This window comes from Sinohyriopsis cumingii, unplaced genomic scaffold (assembly GCF_028554795.1).
Source record: "Sinohyriopsis cumingii isolate HCF-2022 unplaced genomic scaffold, ASM2855479v2 utg002260l, whole genome shotgun sequence".
Lineage (NCBI taxonomy): Eukaryota > Metazoa > Mollusca > Bivalvia > Unionida > Unionidae > Sinohyriopsis > Sinohyriopsis cumingii.
The window spans coordinates 148,456-170,811 of NW_028316172.1; the positions used below are offsets into that span (position 1 = coordinate 148,456).

The 22,356-nt window shown below is 36.4% G+C and overlaps 1 protein-coding gene across 9 annotated transcripts in view; it reads right to left on the bottom strand.

Annotated features, from left to right (window-relative positions):
* Positions 1-22,356, bottom strand: part of LOC149770845 (uncharacterized) — a 139,098-nt gene that overhangs the window by 45,391 nt on the left and 71,351 nt on the right. For 5 of the 9 annotated variants that reach the window (XM_089949039.1, XM_089949041.1, XM_089949040.1 and 2 more), the window contains one exon: positions 11,847-21,969. The exons of 1 other annotated variant lie outside the window; for it this stretch is intronic. In XM_089949039.1, the coding sequence (XP_089805165.1) occupies positions 19,822-21,963 (2,142 nt within the window). In that variant the 5' untranslated portion in view covers positions 21,964-21,969 and the 3' untranslated portion in view covers positions 11,847-19,821. Of the gene's footprint in view, positions 1-11,846; positions 21,970-22,356 lie in introns of those variants that run through there. 3 more of the 9 variants (XM_089949046.1, XM_089949045.1, XM_089949043.1) reach the window with 2 other exon arrangements.

The following is a 22,356-nucleotide window of genomic DNA, read 5'->3' on the forward strand; positions in this document are numbered from 1 at the left end:
TAAAAGAAAAAATAAATAAACAGTAGCCATGATGAGCGGTTATCAATCATGAGTCTTGCACTGTGTGTTCGGACTTTTTGTTCCAAGATTTTATCTTGTAGATTTTATCTCAGTCTTACAGATCTTTTCTTATAGATTCTCAGCATCCTCGTGATTGTTTTCTTTTTGGCCGCATTCTTTGTTGGACCCATGTGACGTAGAGCTTTATGCATCCAAGGCTACTGTTTATTTTTGGGGGGCTCCACACACATACCTCCAGCGAATTCTCTAAGCGAAAGTGAAATGAAATGTTAGAGTACTCAGAAGGCTGTCTGTGTACTTCATGTACATACCCCCGAGATCAAATCCCAGGAGTGAAAAACTCACCCCCACGATTCGACGTGGAGGAGATATGTACACGAGGGCCCTGCTGGAGCTCCCAATTATTATAAAACCCTAAATGGGCAACGTCGACAGTATATCCGTGACGAGACTAGAACCATTGGCATTTGATGGAGTCGGGGACGAGAGTCAGACGCTCTACAATTGCACCACGGTCTTATCTAATAATACAGGATTTAAAAATTATCATATAGGTAACTAATGACAGACAGTTAACAAGTTCTGAACTGGATTTTAAACATTACTGCTAAATTTAAGTTCTGAACTGGATTTGTGAAAAATAACACTTACCTGTACTGACAATTGTTGATTTTATCAAACGCGGAAGTGTTAATGTATTGAAATAGACTGCGGCGCAGTGTGTATACAATAAGACGGTTACAATTGGCTGAAAAAAAATATAAACTGTATACCGCTCTGCCGCGCTGGATATATTACCTAAAAGGTAATGATATGTGTGTTGCACAATCACCTTGACGATGTCAAGGGGGAGGAAACTAGTTGCATGAGATATGCTTAACGGAGTTATCTCCCTTAAATTTGTATTAAACTCCTCGGCTCTAACAATAATGAAAAACAATCCTTTGCTTATATTTTTTGAGAGGGCGGATTTATATATATTTTCTGCAACTTTTCGTACTGAAGGCGCACAAATATCAAAATATTTGCCAGCTGCATTTATCGAATGAAACATTTTTTTCCTTTGTGTTTAGATTTATGGATAAAATTGCTTTGGCGCTTTTATTGTTACATCCAGTGTTTCTAAATTTACAATTCTGACTTTGTGTGACACTTCTCAGATTGGATAAAGAATTATCGGTTTTAATATTGTTGATGTGATCGATCACAAGACCGTCTTTGATCTCTCCCAAGAAACATTCGACCACGAAACGATGACAGTAATATATTTTTCCCAATGATAAAGCTAAGATAACCAGAATTATTAACAGTACCAACTGGTTTTTTCAACCTACAGTGCCTAACTATTCCATCATGATTCGCTTCGTAATTCTTGATGATAATAATGTATTTGTCTAATTTATAATTTGTCTGAAAACTTAGTTATATAAACGCGCTAACATTTTAGCGCATCATTATTATTTTTTTGTTATAATATCTTTTAAGTTCACGGTATCTTTTTCCCTCGCATCTTGCACATAACTGTGTTTTACTCCTGACCCCAACACCACATCGCAGACACGGTATTGGTCCTAAACTCCCTTTTCTAATGCTTTGGGAATGTTCCCGCAAAATTCTTTCTTGCAGGATTTGTTACAAAAGGTTACAGATCCAACTTTAAACCAATTGCACTGATTCATTGTATATATAATATTTCTTATTTAAATGTTTGTTATAAATATAATATGGAGGAATTTGAAAGATTATCTGCAATCAAGTCCTGGAAAGCTTCTAGATTCGATCTTGACAGACTAACCCCTGACTCGCGGAGACGAGCCTTGATTGATCTGATTGATATTATCAGGGATGCCAAAAAAGAATTCGTAATGATGGAGCTTCTCACGTATGGTCTACATTCAAAATTATACGCCTTGCCGAAGGGAAGAACGACGCTGTCATGGATGCTACAATGAATGATGCACGAGCGAAAACAATTATCGATTCCTCTTTGATAATCAGAAATATTTTTTCAGAATGAAGTTTATCGTGCTAGCAGATTCCGATACGTGGATTATCCGTGACAAACGTGATCCTGTCCTTGCTAATGGAAAAACCATTCTGTTAAGTAAAGATTCCAAACCAGGAATGTTGACTGGGATTGATAAACCATATTACGCTCGACAGTATCCTGTAACAGCGGCCATTTATGGAATCTATCCGATAAAAAAAAAACAAAAATCATTAAACTTGCCCCAATGAGATTCTCAAAGCAGAATTGTGTAGCCGAGCGAGTAATATAATATTTTACAAATGCGAAGCGTAGAAACGGTTTAACTAATCTGCGACGTGAAAAAAATAAACAATGGGCTGAATCTATTAAGGATACAGGAGCGTCAATAAACGATGTCGCTGAGCTATCAAGTAAATTGAAGTTTCCAATAACCGCAAAAACATTAACCGGAGAGGTATTATATGAATCAGCGAATAAGTCAAAGGGAGCACCATTTAAAATTATTGACCATAACGCGCACGCTTGGACTAACGCAATAACAATGTTTCACAAAATCGTGTTGTGAAATATTACTCGTCCTCGAAATTTTCCGGGGGTGGAATGTTTGATGCTATCAGCCGGATAAGCGAAAACGACCCTGTATCAGTGTGGTTGTTTAAAAGTTCCGAAGATGGTGAATATGATCAGTTTGTAAGACCTAACGGCGAATTATGTCGTAAAGAATCTCTCCACGAAGAAATGAGAAAACTCGCACAGAGATATTCAGAAAACACTGAGCAGGTATTAACTAATTGTTTTACAGTTTCGTCAGTTGCTGCCCACGCCGCCAGATAGAGATATTTATGGAGACCAACACGCGCTGAGTTCCTTGAAGATGTCCAGGATAGTTGTATCGAATACGAAAACGGCGGTTTGTGGAATACCAAATATAACCACAAAGATATCATCTCCGTAGACATGATTGCGTGTTATCCGGGAAGTTTTCTCGGGATGGGCGAGTGTGCTGAATATTTTAAAAGATTTGGTCATCCTTGTCATGAGATGGCAAGAGTTACTATAAATGGTCCATTACCCGATTTTGAACTGACAGGATTTGCTCGTGTGACATCGTTTGATTTCGCTGAAAATCTTCATCCGATTTGTTATGTTTGGTTTGGCAGACACTTCTCGGAGAAACGTTGCGCACCAATAGTATTATTACGATATATGCTTGACAAAAGAATACTGATATCGTTGACGGTCAGTGAAGCGATCATATCGTACCGAAAACAGACTTCGGTTTGGTTACCAACACCGGAATGTATCAGTCTCTTTGAAGTCATTCAAGAATATGCACGAGAGTGTCCAAACGTTTCTACTGATGTCAATAACAATGACGCTCCTAATATTCTTAAGATTAAACTCAACAACAGTGAAAAAACAGCAAAAGATCTCGGTTAAAGAATAATCGGTAAATTTACTCAAGGTAGTGCATATGATCATAAACGGCATCACTCACGACTGAATATGGATGATGTTGAATTAGATTTTATAATTGCTGATGCCGCTGCGAGAAATATATTTTGTAATCGGGAGGACGCTTACTTGTCTGACGGAACACGGTTGGGCACAGTTGTTAGTTACATTAATGGAGAATCACCTCAGTGCACACATTTAAGATATTCGATGCTGGCTTATGTTTCTATAAATTTGCTATCAATGATAAATAGATTTCCTGACACTGCAGTTAGAGTTGCAACGGATTCATTTTATATCGATAAAAAATATTCAGAATTACTGGCTCGTTTTACAAGCAATGATCAATCATGGGGTTCTTGGAGAATAAAGAAGGAAATGTAACACTTTTATTGTGAATCCGCTGATGTTGCGGTTAAAGATAGTTATTGCAAATCAGAATTATCAGAAGTGTCGTTGGCGCCGTCTGTGTATGATCCAATCACTAGACACAAAACCGTTTATTTGAACGGGGCGGTGGGATCTGGTAAGACAACTCGAGCGATTGAATTATTTCGAAATTCAGATATGATTGTGCTAACACCAGCACACAGACTCGCCAGGGACATGAAACAACGAGGAGTCAATTCTTGTACTTATCAGAGCTTCTTCAAATACAGCGGTGGTGCGTGGACTCCTGACCGAATGGGAACACAATACATTCCGCGGATTATTATTTGGGATGAAATAGGCACTGTGTCATTAGATATATTTAAAATATTTCTTGATTGGCTGCTAATAAAAAATACTACAGTGGTTATGTGCGGCGATCACGGTCAGCCACCACCTTTTGTTGGTCCATCTCCGCATTTGTGGTAAAAAGATTTTGTTGATTTTTATGAAGAAGTGTCTTATGATTATAGATCTCTTGATGCAGAATTAAACGAGTTCAAGAAATTAATCAGACTACAACCGAATAAAATTCAATGTGAAATTATGCGTAAAATAATTTCAGAGACTTCAATGAGCGAATTTTGGAAAACGTGAAAACCAAACGATTTGATAGTGGCAAGCAGAAAGATAGTCAGAGACACACTTCAACAGCAGTTATTTCAATTACAACGGGAGAAATTTCCGATGTTGCCAGTGCCGTTGTGTTATAGACCAGCTGATACACGACTACAGAATACTGACATTGATATACCAGGACAGTCAGGGAAACAGAATTTAGTATTAAATGATATTGTCACAGTTGATGTCAATGTTGATGAAGCTGCACTGCGCGCTGATAAATCCCCGTGGACGCTAGGATACGCAATGACGATTCATTCATCTCAATGACTGACTATTTCTGATACAGTTGTTTGGATCGTTGATGATCGAATCGAGTGGTCAAACATAGTTTACTTGGCCGTGTCCAGAGTCAGAAGAATATCTCAAATGCGAAGAATTGTCTTGGATGAGACAATGGCTGATGGCTGATGAAATTAATAATGAAAACAGCAATGATATAATAAGAAAAAATTAGCTGGTTACAAACAGTGACAAAAAAAAATCGCGATTTTGACCATGACGTTGAATTTATTATGACACTGAAACAACAGCAGAATAATCACTGTGCGAGCTGTAATTGTATAATGTTGTGACAGCATTCGAGTAATAATCCAAGACAATTCACCGTAGATAGAAAAGATAGTAGTCGCGGTCATACACGACAAAATGTGATGCTGACATGTCTTGACTGTAATCGACGTCGGGGTGCTAGTTAAGTGATATGGGCGGTAATTGTGTGTCCTCGGGAATTACTTGTAACTGTTCACGTGTGAATCCACGCTGAGGAGCAGCTGAATCCAGTCTGTAGATTGCTGGTCTACCAGTGGATCTAATTATGTTAGATATCTTGTTTGTCGTGATGCTCCAGATATGATCAGTCGCTCCTTTTTTACCACCTTCAAGTTCACCTGGTTCATATAAATATCTCACATTGACATTGCCCAGTATTGGTTGTTTTGAAAAATCACGTCGATGTACGGGTATATTTGTTTTGGTAATTGCATTAATAGGTTTCATGTTGGTTGTTCGAGTTATTTCATTATTTAATGCAGTTATCACGCTTGGTAATCTTGCAACCCATTCGCGAGATCTCTTGTCCTGAGTGAATTCTTTCGCGTACTGATATCCAGCAAGTGTTCGATTAAATCGTACAACAATTTCTTGATCACGGTGAATCTCAGTATGTCCTCATCTGATAGTGGCGTTATGTTGTTTCATCAGCGCTGATACCGCACCCTGAAATTCTTTGCCAGGATCAACTTGTAACAACTGTGGCCATCGTAGACCACCTCGCTGATAAATTCGTTCAAAAGCAGAAGCAACCTCAGATGCTGTTTTAGTCGTTAACGGTTTTGCATCTTTGTATTTACTTGCAACATCAACTACATTTAACGCGTATTTGTATGTTCGTCGACGAACGGTATCATGTGGCAGAAATAATATATCAGCCTGATGAACTTCATTAGGAACACTAACATTAAAATGTGCAAAATTAATTTTTGTAGGACGCTGTAGATAAATTTGCCATATTGCCTGTTGGGATAACCAATCTGCTGTAGTATCACGTGTGACTTTTGTTGCTTCAGCGAGTTTGCTAATTGCTGAGCTACCTTTCCAGTATCCTCTTGGGGAATAATAAATCGACTCCATTATAAACAATTACCAGCACCTAGCGCTACTTTACCTTTCATTGCGGATTTTATTAACCAACTAGCTAACCTCTCCTTGAAAGATTTATCAGTGATGGAATTTAGCGCGTGAATTAATTTCACATTCGCGAGATGCCTATCTTGTAGATTTTTACTTTTATAAGCTACATCATGAGCATGACACGCTTTATCAATAGCGTTTATCGGATACTCACCTGGGTTTGGTTGATCTTGGTCATCAAGTCTGATAACAAGTCTGGTTCCAGGACCGCAGTAATTATATCATGGGAGGTGTTTTTCTCCTGGGTATTTAGCCCACGGAGCTCCTGGCAACTTTGTTAACTTGGCGGCAATATCACCTCCTCTTTGTTTTTTTTTTTACTTGACGCTGGCTTTGACTTTGGCTTTGGCGCTGACTTTGGTTTTTCACCTGACTGTGTTGACTTGCCAGTGGAAATAAATTTAAATTTCTTTGTACCGCATCGTTCACACTTGCCCGTAACCGCAGATCTATTATTTTTTGTTGTAATAGTTGTTAGATCACTTGTTGGCCTGATCGCCCTGCATTTCACACAATATAAATCCATATTTATTTTATATTATTCTAATGGAAATCACTGACTTTTCTGCAACAAGGAAACGAGAACCAGTTAAACATCACGCAGCGCTACCAAATTCTGTTCGTATGATTATAATTGGACTATCTGGGAGTGGTAAGACACAGTTGTTACTTAATTTAATAATGAAGTGGATGAAGTGGGACAAATTGTATTTGGTAGCTCCATTTGTGGACGATCAACGATGCTATGAAGTGTTAAAGATTTCAATGAAAGTGCAAAATTGTTAAATGAAAACGGTGATGATGTTGTTGAATTTATAACTGACATTAATGAAGTATTGATGATATTGATGGATTTATTAACAATTTAGTCGTGTATGATGATGTCATGTTGGATAAACAATAAAATCCAGCTAGGATATTTTCCAGAGGCAGACACAAAAACACAGATGTGATTTATGCAACCCAGCGATACACCCAGATACCGAAAGTGATCAGGGATAACTGTAATATTCTTGCAGTGTTTAACGGTGTTGATACACACACGTTACGAAATATACATCAGACTTGGTACAGTGGTACAGTGGTGATATGGATATAAATAAGTTTAGAAATATATGTAGTCATGCCCAATCAACCCCGCACGGATTTATAACAATAAATTTACATGATCCTCGAACACGGTATCGAGTCGGGTTAGATACGATTTTCGGAAAGTAGCAGCAGGGAGGCTATGCCTCCAAATTGTCACCAACGATCGCGCATTTTTCCTTCAGCGCGACAAAGAAAAATAAACATACCAGCGATAAAGGTAAACAAAGTTGTTTTACGCTGGATACGCACTTTTTTAACGACTTTTTGCGTTTTTGTAGGAGGGCTTAATTTGCGAAAATATGAGTGAAACAATTAGAGGCTCTTTACTGTCTCCTTGACAAAATAGGCAGCAGAGACGGTGACAGTTGTTGTTAAAATCTTATTTTGACAAATATATAGTGAATCAATTAGAGGCTATTCACCCTTTCCCCTGCTGATAATCTTCACGTACGATTTGGACGCTTTTGTTCAATTTTATTTCTTTGTCGATTAGCTAAAATATCTACTTGGATCCAACAAGTTTTTGACTTGGACAACATTAGAGGTTGAGGAAGTTTTCTCCACAAATAACCAAATATGACTTTACCAAAAGTCGTTCCTCCTTCCTTCTGTTTTATGTATTCTATGTCAAAGCCTTCTACTGAATCGGTACGATTGCATGAATTTATATTTTTCTTCTAAGGTGTCACAACACAGACGGATAACCACTGGTTTCTTGTTAAAATCCGAGGATCTCATTGAGGTATCTTGAGAAAAATCTCTGGATTTGTGTAGTCTTCCTTTGTTATTGTTAAATGGCAGGAAAGCGTACAATTTCGTATACTTGTAACAATTGGTATCCGGGGTCCCGGTCTAGGCCGATAAATTAGCCCCTCACCCATAATGATATTGATAGGCGATCTATCGGCCATCAGTATCGACACAGATTTGGGGTGTTGGTTGATTTATTGGACTAGTCCTTTTCGGCCGAGTGACATAATGCACTTTCCTTTACTTATAACTGCCATCTCACGTCTGTCCGCATTGGTTCGAGTTATGGGGGTCAGCCTTTGCAGGTATGTGAGAAAGCTTGCCAGTAGCATACGGTGGGTCGATGGTTCTCACTGGGGTTCTCCCGTATTTTTGCCTCGCCAATTATAGTGGACGCTATGTATATCTTAACTGTGTTATGATTCGAATATAACTTGATTAACATTTAAGCTTTTAATTCATCTTTAACACCGCTTACTCAAGTCTTACCGTACATACTAAAAGATGAAGAAAAAATTAAACTTGTTTAACCAGATGACAATTTTTTGCGCTTATCTATCACATACGAACAATTGAACGTGGTGTTTTTTAAATAAGAAGACGATTAGATATGACCGCGATTAATCTATGAACTGGTACAGATTAGAGTGTAACAAGACATTTTAGAAATAAACAACTAAACGGTATGCTTCATGATCACAACAATATTTCGTTGTACTTCCTAGTGGCATTGTCCAAACTAATATGTGACAGAATTAGTGAAATATCGTCACTGATTACCTGTTTACCACCAAATAATAACACAAAGCACCCAGAGAGTGTACAACACTTTTACCAAGTGTGGATGCGTTTTAATTCTGTCAATAATGAAATAAGTATGAAATAAATTATTTTGATCTTTGACAATTGATACATTTCACCGAAACGCAATTTGAAATGTATAAGAGGAAAGGATGAGAGGTGCATTAGGTGATGACATACACTAATGGTTAAAACGAGGACTAAAACGACTATGAAGAAATGATCTTTCTAGTACGTGAGAAAGACGTTGACCTTAATAGTTTTTTTTTTCTTCTTCAGATTAAATGATCAGATAAATAGGAGAAATCTTCAATAAGACATAACTAAACAAATTGGCTCAGGCTACGTATTTCTACAGGAAAGTATTAATCCAACAGCAAAGCGAAAACGTGATAGAAAGCTGCGATGTATGTTTTTTCCATCAGCTTAACATTCGCTAAAATATATCCATTCTATATGACTTGCATGAATAAGTTTTTTCACAAACAGGCAGTAACATCGGCGAAGACATTAATAAGTTTCCAATTTATTTTCACGGATTTTTAAAATTTATCAAGTACTTCAGTCATATGGGGGATTTCGAAATGTACAAAAGAAAAAACAGAATTGCCGACATTAGACAAGCGTAAATACATTTTCAACATCCACGGTCTATTTATGGGCCATATATAGCCTATCGTGTGAAGAAAATGGGGTTAAGTCCACAACAAAAACAACGACAAAACGTCTAGCCATCATGTTACTAGAGTACAATATTATTTAAAAGAGCCATGCATTTTAGAAGCATACTATTAAGGAGATTATGACAGGCTGTAACAGATTTTAAAAATAGCATAACAAATTCAAGAGTGGAATTAATTTGAGCCCTTTGATGTAATAGTGGATATTTGATATTTAAAAGTCATGGAAAAGGGTAGCATTGTTGGATATAATAATAATAATTTATAGAAATCCAAAGACTAATTTTAACCACTATAAGGCAAGAATACTAATGTGTGTTAAATTATGGTAGGAAAGAAAGTGAGAACAAATTATGTAGAGAAAGTGTATGATAATGTCAGCACGAACTGTCAGACTGGAAAGACCTGATAAACAATCATTTTTTTTATATCAATGACTGCAAAAGCTGCTATAGTTTCCTTTTTAAATTATTAGCTGAGCTAGTCGAAAATCACTCATACTGCTACATATTTTGTTTACACTATACAAAGAAAACTACAAATAAACTCAATTATGCCAAAATAAGCATAATAGCATGCTCAGCTCTCTGCAACTGTTTTCATTATAATCTCAAAACTTTCTGCGTTGTTAGATGGGCTAACATTCAGTTATCGTGTATAAATATTCTATGCCAAACGATGTGTCTTACTAACAACACATAATTTCATCTGTACATATTTTAAGAGCTGTTCTTTGCCTTTGATTTTAAATATTTTTACCAAGCACAATTTATTCATTAGCTTAAGAAATTCTTTTACAGAACCATGTATGTTTCTTTCTCAAATATGTTATTAGTTCAATGAACGGTTTTACCATCATTGCTGATAGAGAATAAATCCGTTTTAATTGTCTCCACTGTAAAATCTAATTGTGTTCAAATATTTAAATTTGTATTTTGAATGTCATATTGCACCTAATTTTTCAAAGTAATCACAAGTTTTTGTACAGTCGGTTTAATACCTTTCGAATCATTTATCAGCCTCTTTTTTAAGGGTGAAAAACAATTTTGTGTTTGAAACTAAATTATCAGAGGCTAATAAATAGTGCTAGAAAGGTCATGCAAATGTAAAAGAATATTCCGCTTGTAAAGTCCACCCACATTGTTTGTTATTGTGAAGACATTTTCTTCCAGCCATCGAATTTGGTTTCCTGTTGTTTAAATTGGACGTTTAGCTTCATTGCGCTCTGTAACGTGGGGTTATTCTTTAATTTTACCTGGCTATCTTAGTCCTACTTGCATTCACGATCTTCTTGGGTGTTTATGCGGCATAATGCTAATTCCAGTTATTTTCATACTCCAATTTTCCCGATATTTTCTACCCAACATCGATGAAGGCAATTACTGCAATTATTGAAATAGTATAGTGATGTTGTTTGTGGATACTTTTTGAAAATGGTTAATGCTTCATAAAAGAAACGTTTTTAATTGAAATGTGTTAACTGAAGCTTTCTTGTTCTTAACGCAATGCGGCAAGTCTGTGTAAGAGTTTTCTTTAAGCAGCCAATGTATACGTGCAGTGTTAAATATTCAATTGACCCAAACGTAAATCATATACTTTCGCTCAATTTGTTTCCAAAATTAATATGTAAAATGACATGAATATTCAGCAACATTAGTGTATATGTGCGTGTGTGCTTGATTTGGAATTTTAACGTAGCTTTCAACAAGTTTTCACTCATATCACTACGATGTCTGTAACGTGGCAGTTTATGGTAATGTCTAGCACTGGGGCATCATTTCGCAGACATGTAGCATGATGTCCCACCCAGTCACATTATCCTGACACCAGGCCGACCAGTCCTAACACTAACCTCTTATGCTGAGCGCCAAGCGAGGCAGCTGCTAGTGCCATTTTCTACAAGTCTTTGCTATGACTCGGCCGGTGATCGAACCCACGACCTCCAGCATCAGAGGCGGACGCTCTAACCTCTAGGCCACCGGAGCGGTTCAGTGACATTAATAATTTCTACTCTGTTTTAAATATGTTGATGCTTTGGTAACTGGTTTTCTATCCATCCTGCTCTGTCTCTGTCTCTGTCTGTCTCTCTCTCTCTCTCCTGGGTGTTTCTAATCGTTATGTTTAGGTGTTAATGTACAGAAACTAACTGCTGACTAATTTTACTGGTACGATTTCGTAAAATATGGCTCAGTAACGTTCAGAAATTCGTAGAAATATTTGTTATTCGTACAGAAAAAGCCTACGATAACTCTTATGTTAAATAAACCTCCGATTCTTTTCTATTCAATTTCGTTTTTTTCATACGTGTGAATAATTTTCTAACTGAGAAAAATACCAGATCTTGGCATAATTTACTCAGATTTTTATTTCTGAAAACGAATATTATGTTTGTAAATAGGCTCAACATTACAATATTTTTCCTCACAAATCCACATGATCCCCCACAATGCATTTTTTTTACCATTTCCTGCCTACATTACAATGGTACAAAAAGAATCAGACAGATACCAGTTTATTTTCTAATTCAACATTTAATATTCAATACCATCAAGTCAAACCGATAGGAACTATTTTTCACAAACAATACCAAGTTAAAGTTAAAGTTGATATTCATCTTTTGTATCTGATTCATCATTAGATCTTGGTCATGGTCTTGCCTCTTTGGTTTCTTGGTCCAGTCGCCTTAACACAGAAAGATGACATATCTTGAATTATAATCTTTGGTGTCTGGACCCTTAAGGAGTACCATCATTACTGTGATTACAGGAACGACGTATGAAAAGTTTTACAACCACATGGTTTCCAAGCTTTTCTGAATATAAATTTCCAGCTGATTTCCAGGGTTTTTCCAGGATGAAATTAATTTTTTCAGGGTTCACATATAACTATTACTGAATGGAATTAAAGAACATTTTAGATTATAAAACATGCATTTTCTAAATGTAAAGATGTTTCTCTTTCAAGACTCTCTAAAACATATAAGTCAGAAAAGATGGTCATGTAGAAAACCACAAATGTATAACACGAAACAAGTTTGACCATATTCCTATAAATTGGCATGTAAATTCATTTCAATGTACATAATAAAACTTCTAACGTTTTTTGCTGACCTGCGTTATGTTGCAAACATTTCCTATTACAGTATAAAAAAACAATAAAAGCAAATAATTAGAATCTTGTCTTGTAACGAAAAGAGTTAACCCTGAATTTATGTGTGCCAATAAAATCCCAAACAAGATTTTTCAAACAACGTACTCTCCTTAAGACGATCTGGTTGAAAATCCATCATTTAAAAAGTAAAAGATCTTAATAAATATATACTGTTGTATATACAAGGAGTGAATTTTCTGTAAACTCAACTTGTCTTCTTGTAATACGTTAAACAAGTCCCCAGACCTATATTAATACAGGGTTCTCATATCGTTTATAATATATAATACAAGGGACGACAATTTCTCATTTCAGCTCAGAGATTCAACAATTTGGACTACAAATTTGGCTTAAAACGAATAGCAGTCCATTTTCTAATCCGGGTTTCCTCCGAATATTCCCACCCCATTTTTCATATTTGGGCATTTGGGTATGGGGTCATTGCATATGCATATCGAAAATTTGGAATTTGCTGCCACCGTGCAATAGTGACATATGGTAGTCACGTACCAGCGGGCCTAGAAAATTTAAATGTATGTTATATCGACTTACACCTGTATGAAATCGATAGGAAAATGATCTATTTTTTCCGAAATGGCAAGTATTATAATCGTTATGTCTTTAATCCGCTGACAGACTAGACGAAACTACGGCAAAGATGAAACCTAACACTGTACTCGCCATTTGCATCACAAATCTCAAACGACGACATCGGAAGTCCAGTAGCCACGTGATATCAACAACTCCTTTTTAATGTTGTTGTAAAGAAATTCAATTATATTAAATGAAAGTCTGATACCTTTTGTAAAAACCGGCATTCTGGCCAGTCTGATTTGTCAAGCAAAGAGCACATGTCGACGTGGTAGTCACGTGATACAACAAAACTCCAGAAACTGTTCTCGGAATATATAAATATGGACAATTTTGTGTTCTTTCGTTTTTGTATTTTTATTACAGCCAGCATACGACTTTCATTTAATACCTTTTTTTAAAACAAAATTCTCTATGACATTTGAAAATGTGAGTTGCTAGATTTGTGTACTCATGCGACTAGCAATGCAAATCGCGGGAACCTGGTCACGTTTCATCAACTCTGTAGTTTTATCTTGTCCTTCAGCAGATTAAAGACATAAAGATAATAATAGTCACAATTTCTGAGAAAATATGTACTTTTCATATCGATTTCATGCATGCATCACTAAATCTAACAACGTTTAAAGTTTGCTTGGTCATCCGGTAAGCGGGTAGGCTTTGCCACCATGTTGGCATCTTGTGATGCTAGACTGGTTTTCATACCTTCCAAGTAAGGAAAGATATGGATATCGAGCTGACATTGAAAATAAAAGTCTACTAGACGAATATAGCCCAGTGAGCGTTAGGATTTACTCTGCATATATTTATATTGCAAGCACCCAAATGATCCATACTGCACCTTCCTAATATTTTGGTTAGAACTCGATAAATCGAACTCACGATCAGTTTAGTTACGACTCAATTTCGTGATTGTTTCGGGCATCAAGTGCCTGTTTTTTCCCGACTTTCATCAAAATTTGCAAAATTCAAGGACTTTTCATGGTCGGGAAAAATTATCATTTCTCCCAATTTTTTCCCAATTTCTCGGTAGCTTGGGAACCCTGCAACCATCAATTAATGTAACATACAGTAACACCGCACACATTCGTATTTTGCCGAATATTCAGTGCAGAAAATACAAAACATCAGCTTATGTGACATACTTCAGCCATTGACATGCCTTTTATCCCAACTTTTCTGATCCTTTCTTAATCTCTTTTCTTAACCATATTTATGATAGCGTTCTCTCAAGTAATCATTTCAATTTTGACATTTCGGTGAAGATTCAGCTAACGTATGCGAGAAAGCTTGCCAGTAGCTTCTCGTGGGTCGGTGGTTCTTCCCGGGTTCTTCCTTCACCATTAATACTGGCCGCAATGCATAGCCTATCGTATGCTGAAATACGGCATTAAACCCCACAACAACAACAGCAACGACATTTCGGTGGAGGATTAACACCTTGCATAACTTTCAACATCTTTCCAACTGTCGCCGCAAAATGTATTGAATGTTTGTCAGCAACGGCAGAAATATTACAAAAACCTTTTAATCTCTCCACTACGTTTTTCATTTGTATTCCACGTTCACGAAGACTGTTTTCTCGATAAACGCCCTAGTTTACTTGATACATGAAGTATTATGCCTATCCATGTATATCTCGGGATTCGTTATTATTCTGCTAAATGGATCGTAGAATGCAGGAATAGACTGCAGATGAGCCTTTGGTATCTTCTGATGGGGTGTTAGTACCATTTGACAAGTGTGACACGATCTGCTCTATTTACGAACATAACTTTTAATTTATGACCAATAGTAGTGATTCAAGATCGTATGATACGTCTTCTTGATCATCAAATGACCAGCCGAAAGAGTTTCATGGGCCAAAATAAGAATGTCATGTCTGTACAATTTTGGAGCTACATTGTGATAGTTCACTGACCACTTATCAGCAGTAGGTACTTCAGGTGGTCTCCATTTTCTCATTTGGACCCCATTTTTAACAAAATAGCAAACAGGTATTTCTGTAGATTCATTTTCGCTAATAGCTCTCTGAAACAAACATATCTCAGGATCTTTTCCCTGTTCAACGACAAGTGATTGCCGCGTGTCACCTTGACTGATATAAAAAGAATGAATAGTTAAAAAAGAATTACTGTGATCAATACCCTTTGATTGATCTGAACAAGGAGTAAATCTGACCTCATCAAAAGCCTAAAGGAATAGCTTCCTGATGAACATAATTGTCAAGAGTTATTTTTGTCGAGTATCTGCACAAGCTCGGTATAAATCAGGGATTTCGTTTTCAATAGGATAGACTTTCTGATCCAAACAAGGATTGTGAGTTACAAGTTGATTAACCACAAACTTATCTCCAGCTAGATCACTGCCTAGTACTAAATGAATTCCATAGACTGGAAAAGCCGACACTGTTCCGACTGTCACCGGCCCTGAGACTAGGTCTGATGAGAAATTTACACAATAGAGAAAAACGTTAACAACCCCGTACGCAAATCCCTGAATAAGAACACTCTCATTCGAAGAAAACTTCTTAGACATAGGCAAGGTACGTTATAATAGACGGTTCTGAGAATCTCCTGTGTCAAATAAAATTTTCATAGGAATAGGATTGGCCGAATCACCCATGAGTGATATAGAACCATTCGACATGAATGGGTAATAATTCTCCATAATAAAATAAGACTTGGGTTTGATTGACCCAACAAATATATTGCTTTCAACACGTGACCATAACCATGATCTCTTAGAAATAAAAAAAATATAATAGGTATTACTTGATTTTGTTGCTTATTCAATCTGTAGCAATCAGAAATAACGTGCCCTTCATTCATGCAATATGTACCCGTAGAAAGAGATAAGGACTTCTGCTCCGTCTGATCAGAAACTTGATTGCCAAAGGGTGTGCCAGTATGAAATTTAGCAGTGCTGGCATTAGGCTGAAGCAGATTTTTACCAGAAGACTAGTGAGAGGATGCAATTCTTGAACTCTTCAACCAGCATGAATGGTCTGAGATTTTCGTAATCTTTACCAACTTTATTCACTATACACCTCCTATCAAATAGCTGCTCTTTTTATGTTGCCAGTTCAACATGAGTTTGTCTGGTTTGTCTTTTATAGTTCCTAAACTTTTGTCGATAAGCGTCAGGCACGAACCTATTACCCTTCAAAATGCAGTTCTTAGGTAGATCATAATCAGCTCTTTTCTGTACTGACAGATATCAAAGGCGTTGCTAAAAAGGTCACTTTGAAATAAGAGAGACCAATGCTCTCTTGGCCATTTCAAATTTTCAGTGTCTTTTTCAAAATAAGGAAAATTATAATCTACTTCTTTTTCCTTAAAAGGGAATACTAACCTAATATGTTGAGTAGCATCAAAACCTGAACTTGTGTGTAATGTGGAGGACTTCTTTTCACTTGCCAGCTCTAATTCTTTTAACCTAACTTAAAATTCCGGTTCTTCCGTTTCTCTTTTTCTTACTTTCTCTCTTTCATTTTTCTGCATTTGCATTGCATTTCTCTCCTTTTTCTCAATTGTTAGATTTACGTATTTCTGTAACTGCATTTGTCTCTCATCCTTCTGCGAATGCATTTTCCTATTGCTTTCCTCTTTATCTAATTGGATTGGTCTAATTTATCAAATAATTTATTTCCTTACAATACAAAGTGGAAATGAAACAAATGCAGTATTGCAAATTAAATTCCCCCAAATCCTCGAATAACAGACACAAGTCCTTATAATTTTAAGTTCTGAATAAACTTTAGAAGAAATCCAAATTAAATCCAAGGATGAAAGTATTGATATGCCTGTGATAGTTTGTAAAGTACTGATGTGCCAACAGTCTGTTTTGCTCAAACGCAGTAATGTAATTTTAAGTTTGAATTCACTTTACATCCAAGTTCGCATTTCCAAAAATGTTATCAGAGTACTTTTGTATTTCCAGAAAAAAGTCCCTTGAATTGAATAATTTGAAAAATAAATTCCAGCCCCAATGAACTACTGGTTACAACAATAATATAAATTGATTTTTCTAGATCTTAAAGCATGATCGAATACAGTTTCTAGCGACAATATTATATAGTCCTCTGCTTGACCTCATATCACAATCAGCATTTTCCTGAACCCCCCCCCCCCAGAAAGTAATGGAAAATAACCTTCTGGAAAGTTCGTAATGTTTTCAAAATGTTGGCTATAATTAGAAATCTATTGCTAAAGTTATAACATGGAACCAAGACATTGTCAGGTACACCAGGTAAATTGTAGGTGAGTTCCAATAACCTATATCCAGATATACATGTTTACTTTTATTAGTAATGATCTTGATATTAAACCCATACTATAGCTATATATTAGTTATTTATAGAATTTAAAAAAATAAAATTCAGGTCAAGTATAAAGTAACATTGATTTTGAACAAAGCGAAGTCCAACAAACAATGTTACATTACAATATCAAATAATGAAATTAATAAAATACAAAAACCGTAAGAAACAATGCAGATTAAGTTTACATAACACCATACAGGTGCTAAAGTCAATTGTGTGTGAATGGTAGTATGTGAATTATGTGTGGGTTAAATGCTATGGAATATTTATTTATTCTGCATTTTGGGCTGGGGAATGGTTTTATCTCAAAGGTCAGTTTTTACTGGATTTATTTGATGTGTTACTATAAGTTCAACCGGGTCCCCCACATCAGTATATCAATGTTCCAGCATGTCCTAATGTTTGATTCATTTACCTAAGTTTGATCCTTCCCACTTAGCTAGACAGTGGTGTACCCCTTCTTCACCCCACATTCTTTATATCAGCATTACTTTAAGAACAATACCAGGTCTGAAATTTGTGTGTGTGTGTGTCAGGCTAAAATTGCTTTTAAAGTACATTATGAATGTAAACGTGAGGTGACATTTTTCTTACTTGGTATACAATACAAAAATTCATCAAATAATTGATTCCAGAAAAGAGAAGTTATATAATCGTCAACTATGAGAGTCTCTCATATTCATTTATTATTTGCAACTGTAAAATCCATTCTTAACATTATCAGGAATTGCATAAAATGTTAATTCTTTTTCAATGCAGTCGTCAAACACACTGTTGAAATGAGTAACATTATTATTACTTTTGCACACAAAATAATTTCCTTCATACCATTTTCCTAGATAATGTCTAAATATGTGACATGTGCAAATTTTTTTTATTACTGAAATTAATTTGCACAAGATGTAAAGGAGGCAGGGAAATGTTTCGCAAATTGCATGTATACTTTCTATAGTCACTGCACGGTCTGTAGTCAGTGAAATACTAATATTTAGATAAGAAGCATTGCTAGCCACACACATAGTTGACACGTGGGTTAAAGGCAAGCACAGTATCTCAAAAACTACATTTATGTGAACCATTTGGAATTGTATTAAGCTATTCAGTACATAATGTTTTTCAAAATTATCACCCATGGAAAGGGATTGCGCTTGCACTGTGAGCTAACGTACTGTCAAAAATGGCCTTCGGACCTGAAAAATGCATATATAAATTTGGGGTTGTGGTACAAAAATGCTTTATTCTATGAAGTTACACTGACCTGTCAAATGAAGTGAATGATATTCTTCTGTTTTGCTTTATTATACCTAACATATACATACATTATGGACATTTTTGACTACGTCTGCGTATTTTATTTTTTATGAATTTTTTTATTAAGGCAGGTGTACACAGCCTTAAAGTTGTGCTCAAAAACTGTCTCTTGCACCCTTAAACCTGATATTTGATTGCAAGCCAGAGAATGCCCAGTGTCGGTTATAGGGCAGGCAAAACAGTCCACATTTCGTGCCCTTTATTAAATAGTTCATGGATGAATATATTTATTACTAATCATCTGCACGCCGGTGAGTTATACTTTGACCTAGTTCTTGTTGAAACAAGTATATAAAACTGTGTACACAAAAGTAAATATTCTAAATCTATGTTTCTATCATCAATGATTTATAATTCAGTACTAAATGTTAGTTGGATGTAGCTAATGACATAAGGTTATTTAATGGGAATTTAAATATACTTGGACTTAGATCACCATGTGAATGCCCAAGATTGCAAGGAAATCAGAGGGTAGTTTTATTTGAGATGTAAAACAAATTGTACTAATTAAACAATGTTATAAAGACAATGAAGAAACTCTAGCACATGCATTTTCAAAGCTACTGGTATGCGTAATACACAATTCATGTACGCATGTATTTCAATTATATGCAAGTGTTCCCATTATTCTATTAGACTGCATGATTTAAATAGTAGTCTTACTAAACAATTTCCTTTATTTCTATCAATCATTCCGCCAAAGAAAAGTGGAAATATATGATAGTACATGCATTGTACAAGTATACTGAACTGAATAGAAAAGAGGACATATAAACTGAAAGACTTGTGAGTATGGGTTAACAAAATTAATTCACCAGCCATTTCAACAATGAGTAACTAACAATTACATTTAGTATTTCTCTTTGACCATATAAATAATGTTCTGTTTCCTGCAAAATGTAGTTGTGTCTATTTCAATACATTGTTGGCCTTGTGCGAGCGGCAACGACTTTCTTAAACAGAAGTCCCAAGTAGAATTTGGCAGCATTGTGATGTGGGCAGATTTTCAAGGAATCTCTTAAGCAAATAAATGCATTTCTGGATTTATTATCCTGCATGTAGCAATAAGCAAGAACATTTAGGGCCGTGTCTTTATGTGGAATATCAGGCTCTGTTTTGATCACATGTATCATGTTGTCCATAGCAACCTGTTTGTGTCTATCCTTCCCTTGTCTACTGAAATTAAGGTACTGGAAGAAATAAAGGCACATAAGTGAATCTAACACAGCCCAATCGTACCAGAAACGTTTTTCTTCATCTCTTAGCCCCTGCGGTGTTCCAACGGACCTGAACATCTCCATTCTCAATGGGATAGGTGTTATAGAAATCTCTGACTGGAGAAAGACAACGCTAAAGGAAACCTGGTTCTCCAAAATGTCTACAGTAGTGCTTCTCACATTCAAACACTTTTCACGAAATACCTGAGTGTTACATTTCAATGTAGTAAATGCATTTATGCCACATGGTGAAACTGAGAACAAGTACCTCATGTGGTTCTCACAAATATCTTGTAAACATATCTCTGTCAGATCATGATTCTCCAGTACTATTCCCAAACCACACAACTTGAGTCTCACTGAGGTAGCGTCACTGTTCATGCTGAGTGAGAGGCACTCCGTTGTTAGAGCTAAAAGATACTCTACATTCGCCCAGGACAAAATACCTGCATTTTCTTTGAGGACTGAAGCAAAATAAAATCCTAGCTGAGAAAAGAGAAACATGGCTATATACTTCAGTGGGTATTGAATGACGTAGGGTGCATACTTAGAGGCATGAGCGAATCGTGTTAGGTAATACGTCAGACTTTGATAATTTTGTGGAATTGTCTTTAATATAGGTCCCCTACTTCGTGCAGCACTCCATGCACATAAGAAATAATCCAGTACACCCTCATAACTGACTGCTTGCCTAAGTTCTAAGCGGTAATGTTCAAAGCTACTGAGATCAGAAACAAGCATGCGTCCAATATGACAGCAATCTATCCTACATAAAAATCTACAGCCATCAGAAAGAAGATGTTCAAGTATCTGAATTAACTGCATTCGTGCCATGCCAACTATTTTTCTATCGTATATGTTATTCCTGACAATGAAGTAGTCAGGACAAAATCCGGCAATGGCCCACTCATACAACTGTCTGATGCAAAGGACGAGGCAGCATAGAAGATTTTCAGTGCACCATAATTCACTTGGTGTGCTCTCCCTCATCCACAGCACACAAACTTTGCAATGATAGCTGGAAAATGCATCTTCAAGGAGAGGTTCAATAAATGTTTTCCTTACCATTTTCAGCAATATGTATACTTTCATCACTGTGTCTTCAAAAGATCTCACAAGGTCCCTTTCAGCTAAAGAAAATGATAATCTCCACTCCAGGTGTGTTTCACTGCTGCTTGTATGTCCAACAGGTGAGGCAAAGCAGCCATATTTCCGTGTGTTCTGTATCTGACGAGTTTTAGGCCAGTCGTAGAATCTACGACGATGAAACCATTCATATCCCTCACGTGGCCATTGTGAACATCTCAAAGCCTTGACATAGTCAAAAGATACATATTCACCTTGATCACGCGCTGCAGGACCGGTACGGTATCCAAGGTCATCCAAATGACAATTTGTGTTTGGCAGTACAGATACACCAAATGAATCTAAAGTGCAGTCAGGATAGGATAATGGAACAGGAGTATTATCTGGTAATATTCCAATTAGCTGTAGCTTAACATACCCAGGATGCGTTTGTCCATCCTGTAACATATAGAGATAGATCTTACCTGCCTGACAGTCAGACAGGTCTGTGATTATTTTTAATTTATTACCCTGAAACAACAAATCTAGATCCGAGTTTAGTCCAGGTCCTGTGGATCCCTCTCCTCTACTCCCAAACATATACCACATATTTCTAGATGTCTCTAAAGTATGTATAATGTACCTGAATGCCTCATTCTCAGTAGCAATCCTCACCTTCCTGTCTCGATGTTCCGGTGAATATCCGACCCCATCCATTATGTCGGATAGACGGTGAGATACAGCATAGCAAAAATCTGGGAATTGGTGGTACATATTTCTCTGCAGACAGAGAAAAGATTTCTTAAAACAATACGTCAATAATTGTGTAGAGAATTAAATAATAAATTGAGCTTTTAATTACTTGAGTGATTTAATAATAATAATAATAATAATAACAACAATGGACTTTCTCATTTCACGTATATCATCATCATCATCATCATCAATGTTTTTCTCCTTCTTCTACAAAAGTGACCATTCTGGTGACCTACCGGCTATAGCATCCGCATCTGATGCGGGAGGTCAAGGGTCACCAGAGGCATATGGCATCATGTCCAATAAAGTCATATACCCTGACACCAGGCTGACCAGTCCTAACACTAACCTCTTAATGCTGAGTGCCTTGTGAGGCAGCTGTTAGTACCATTTGATATGACTCGGCTGGGG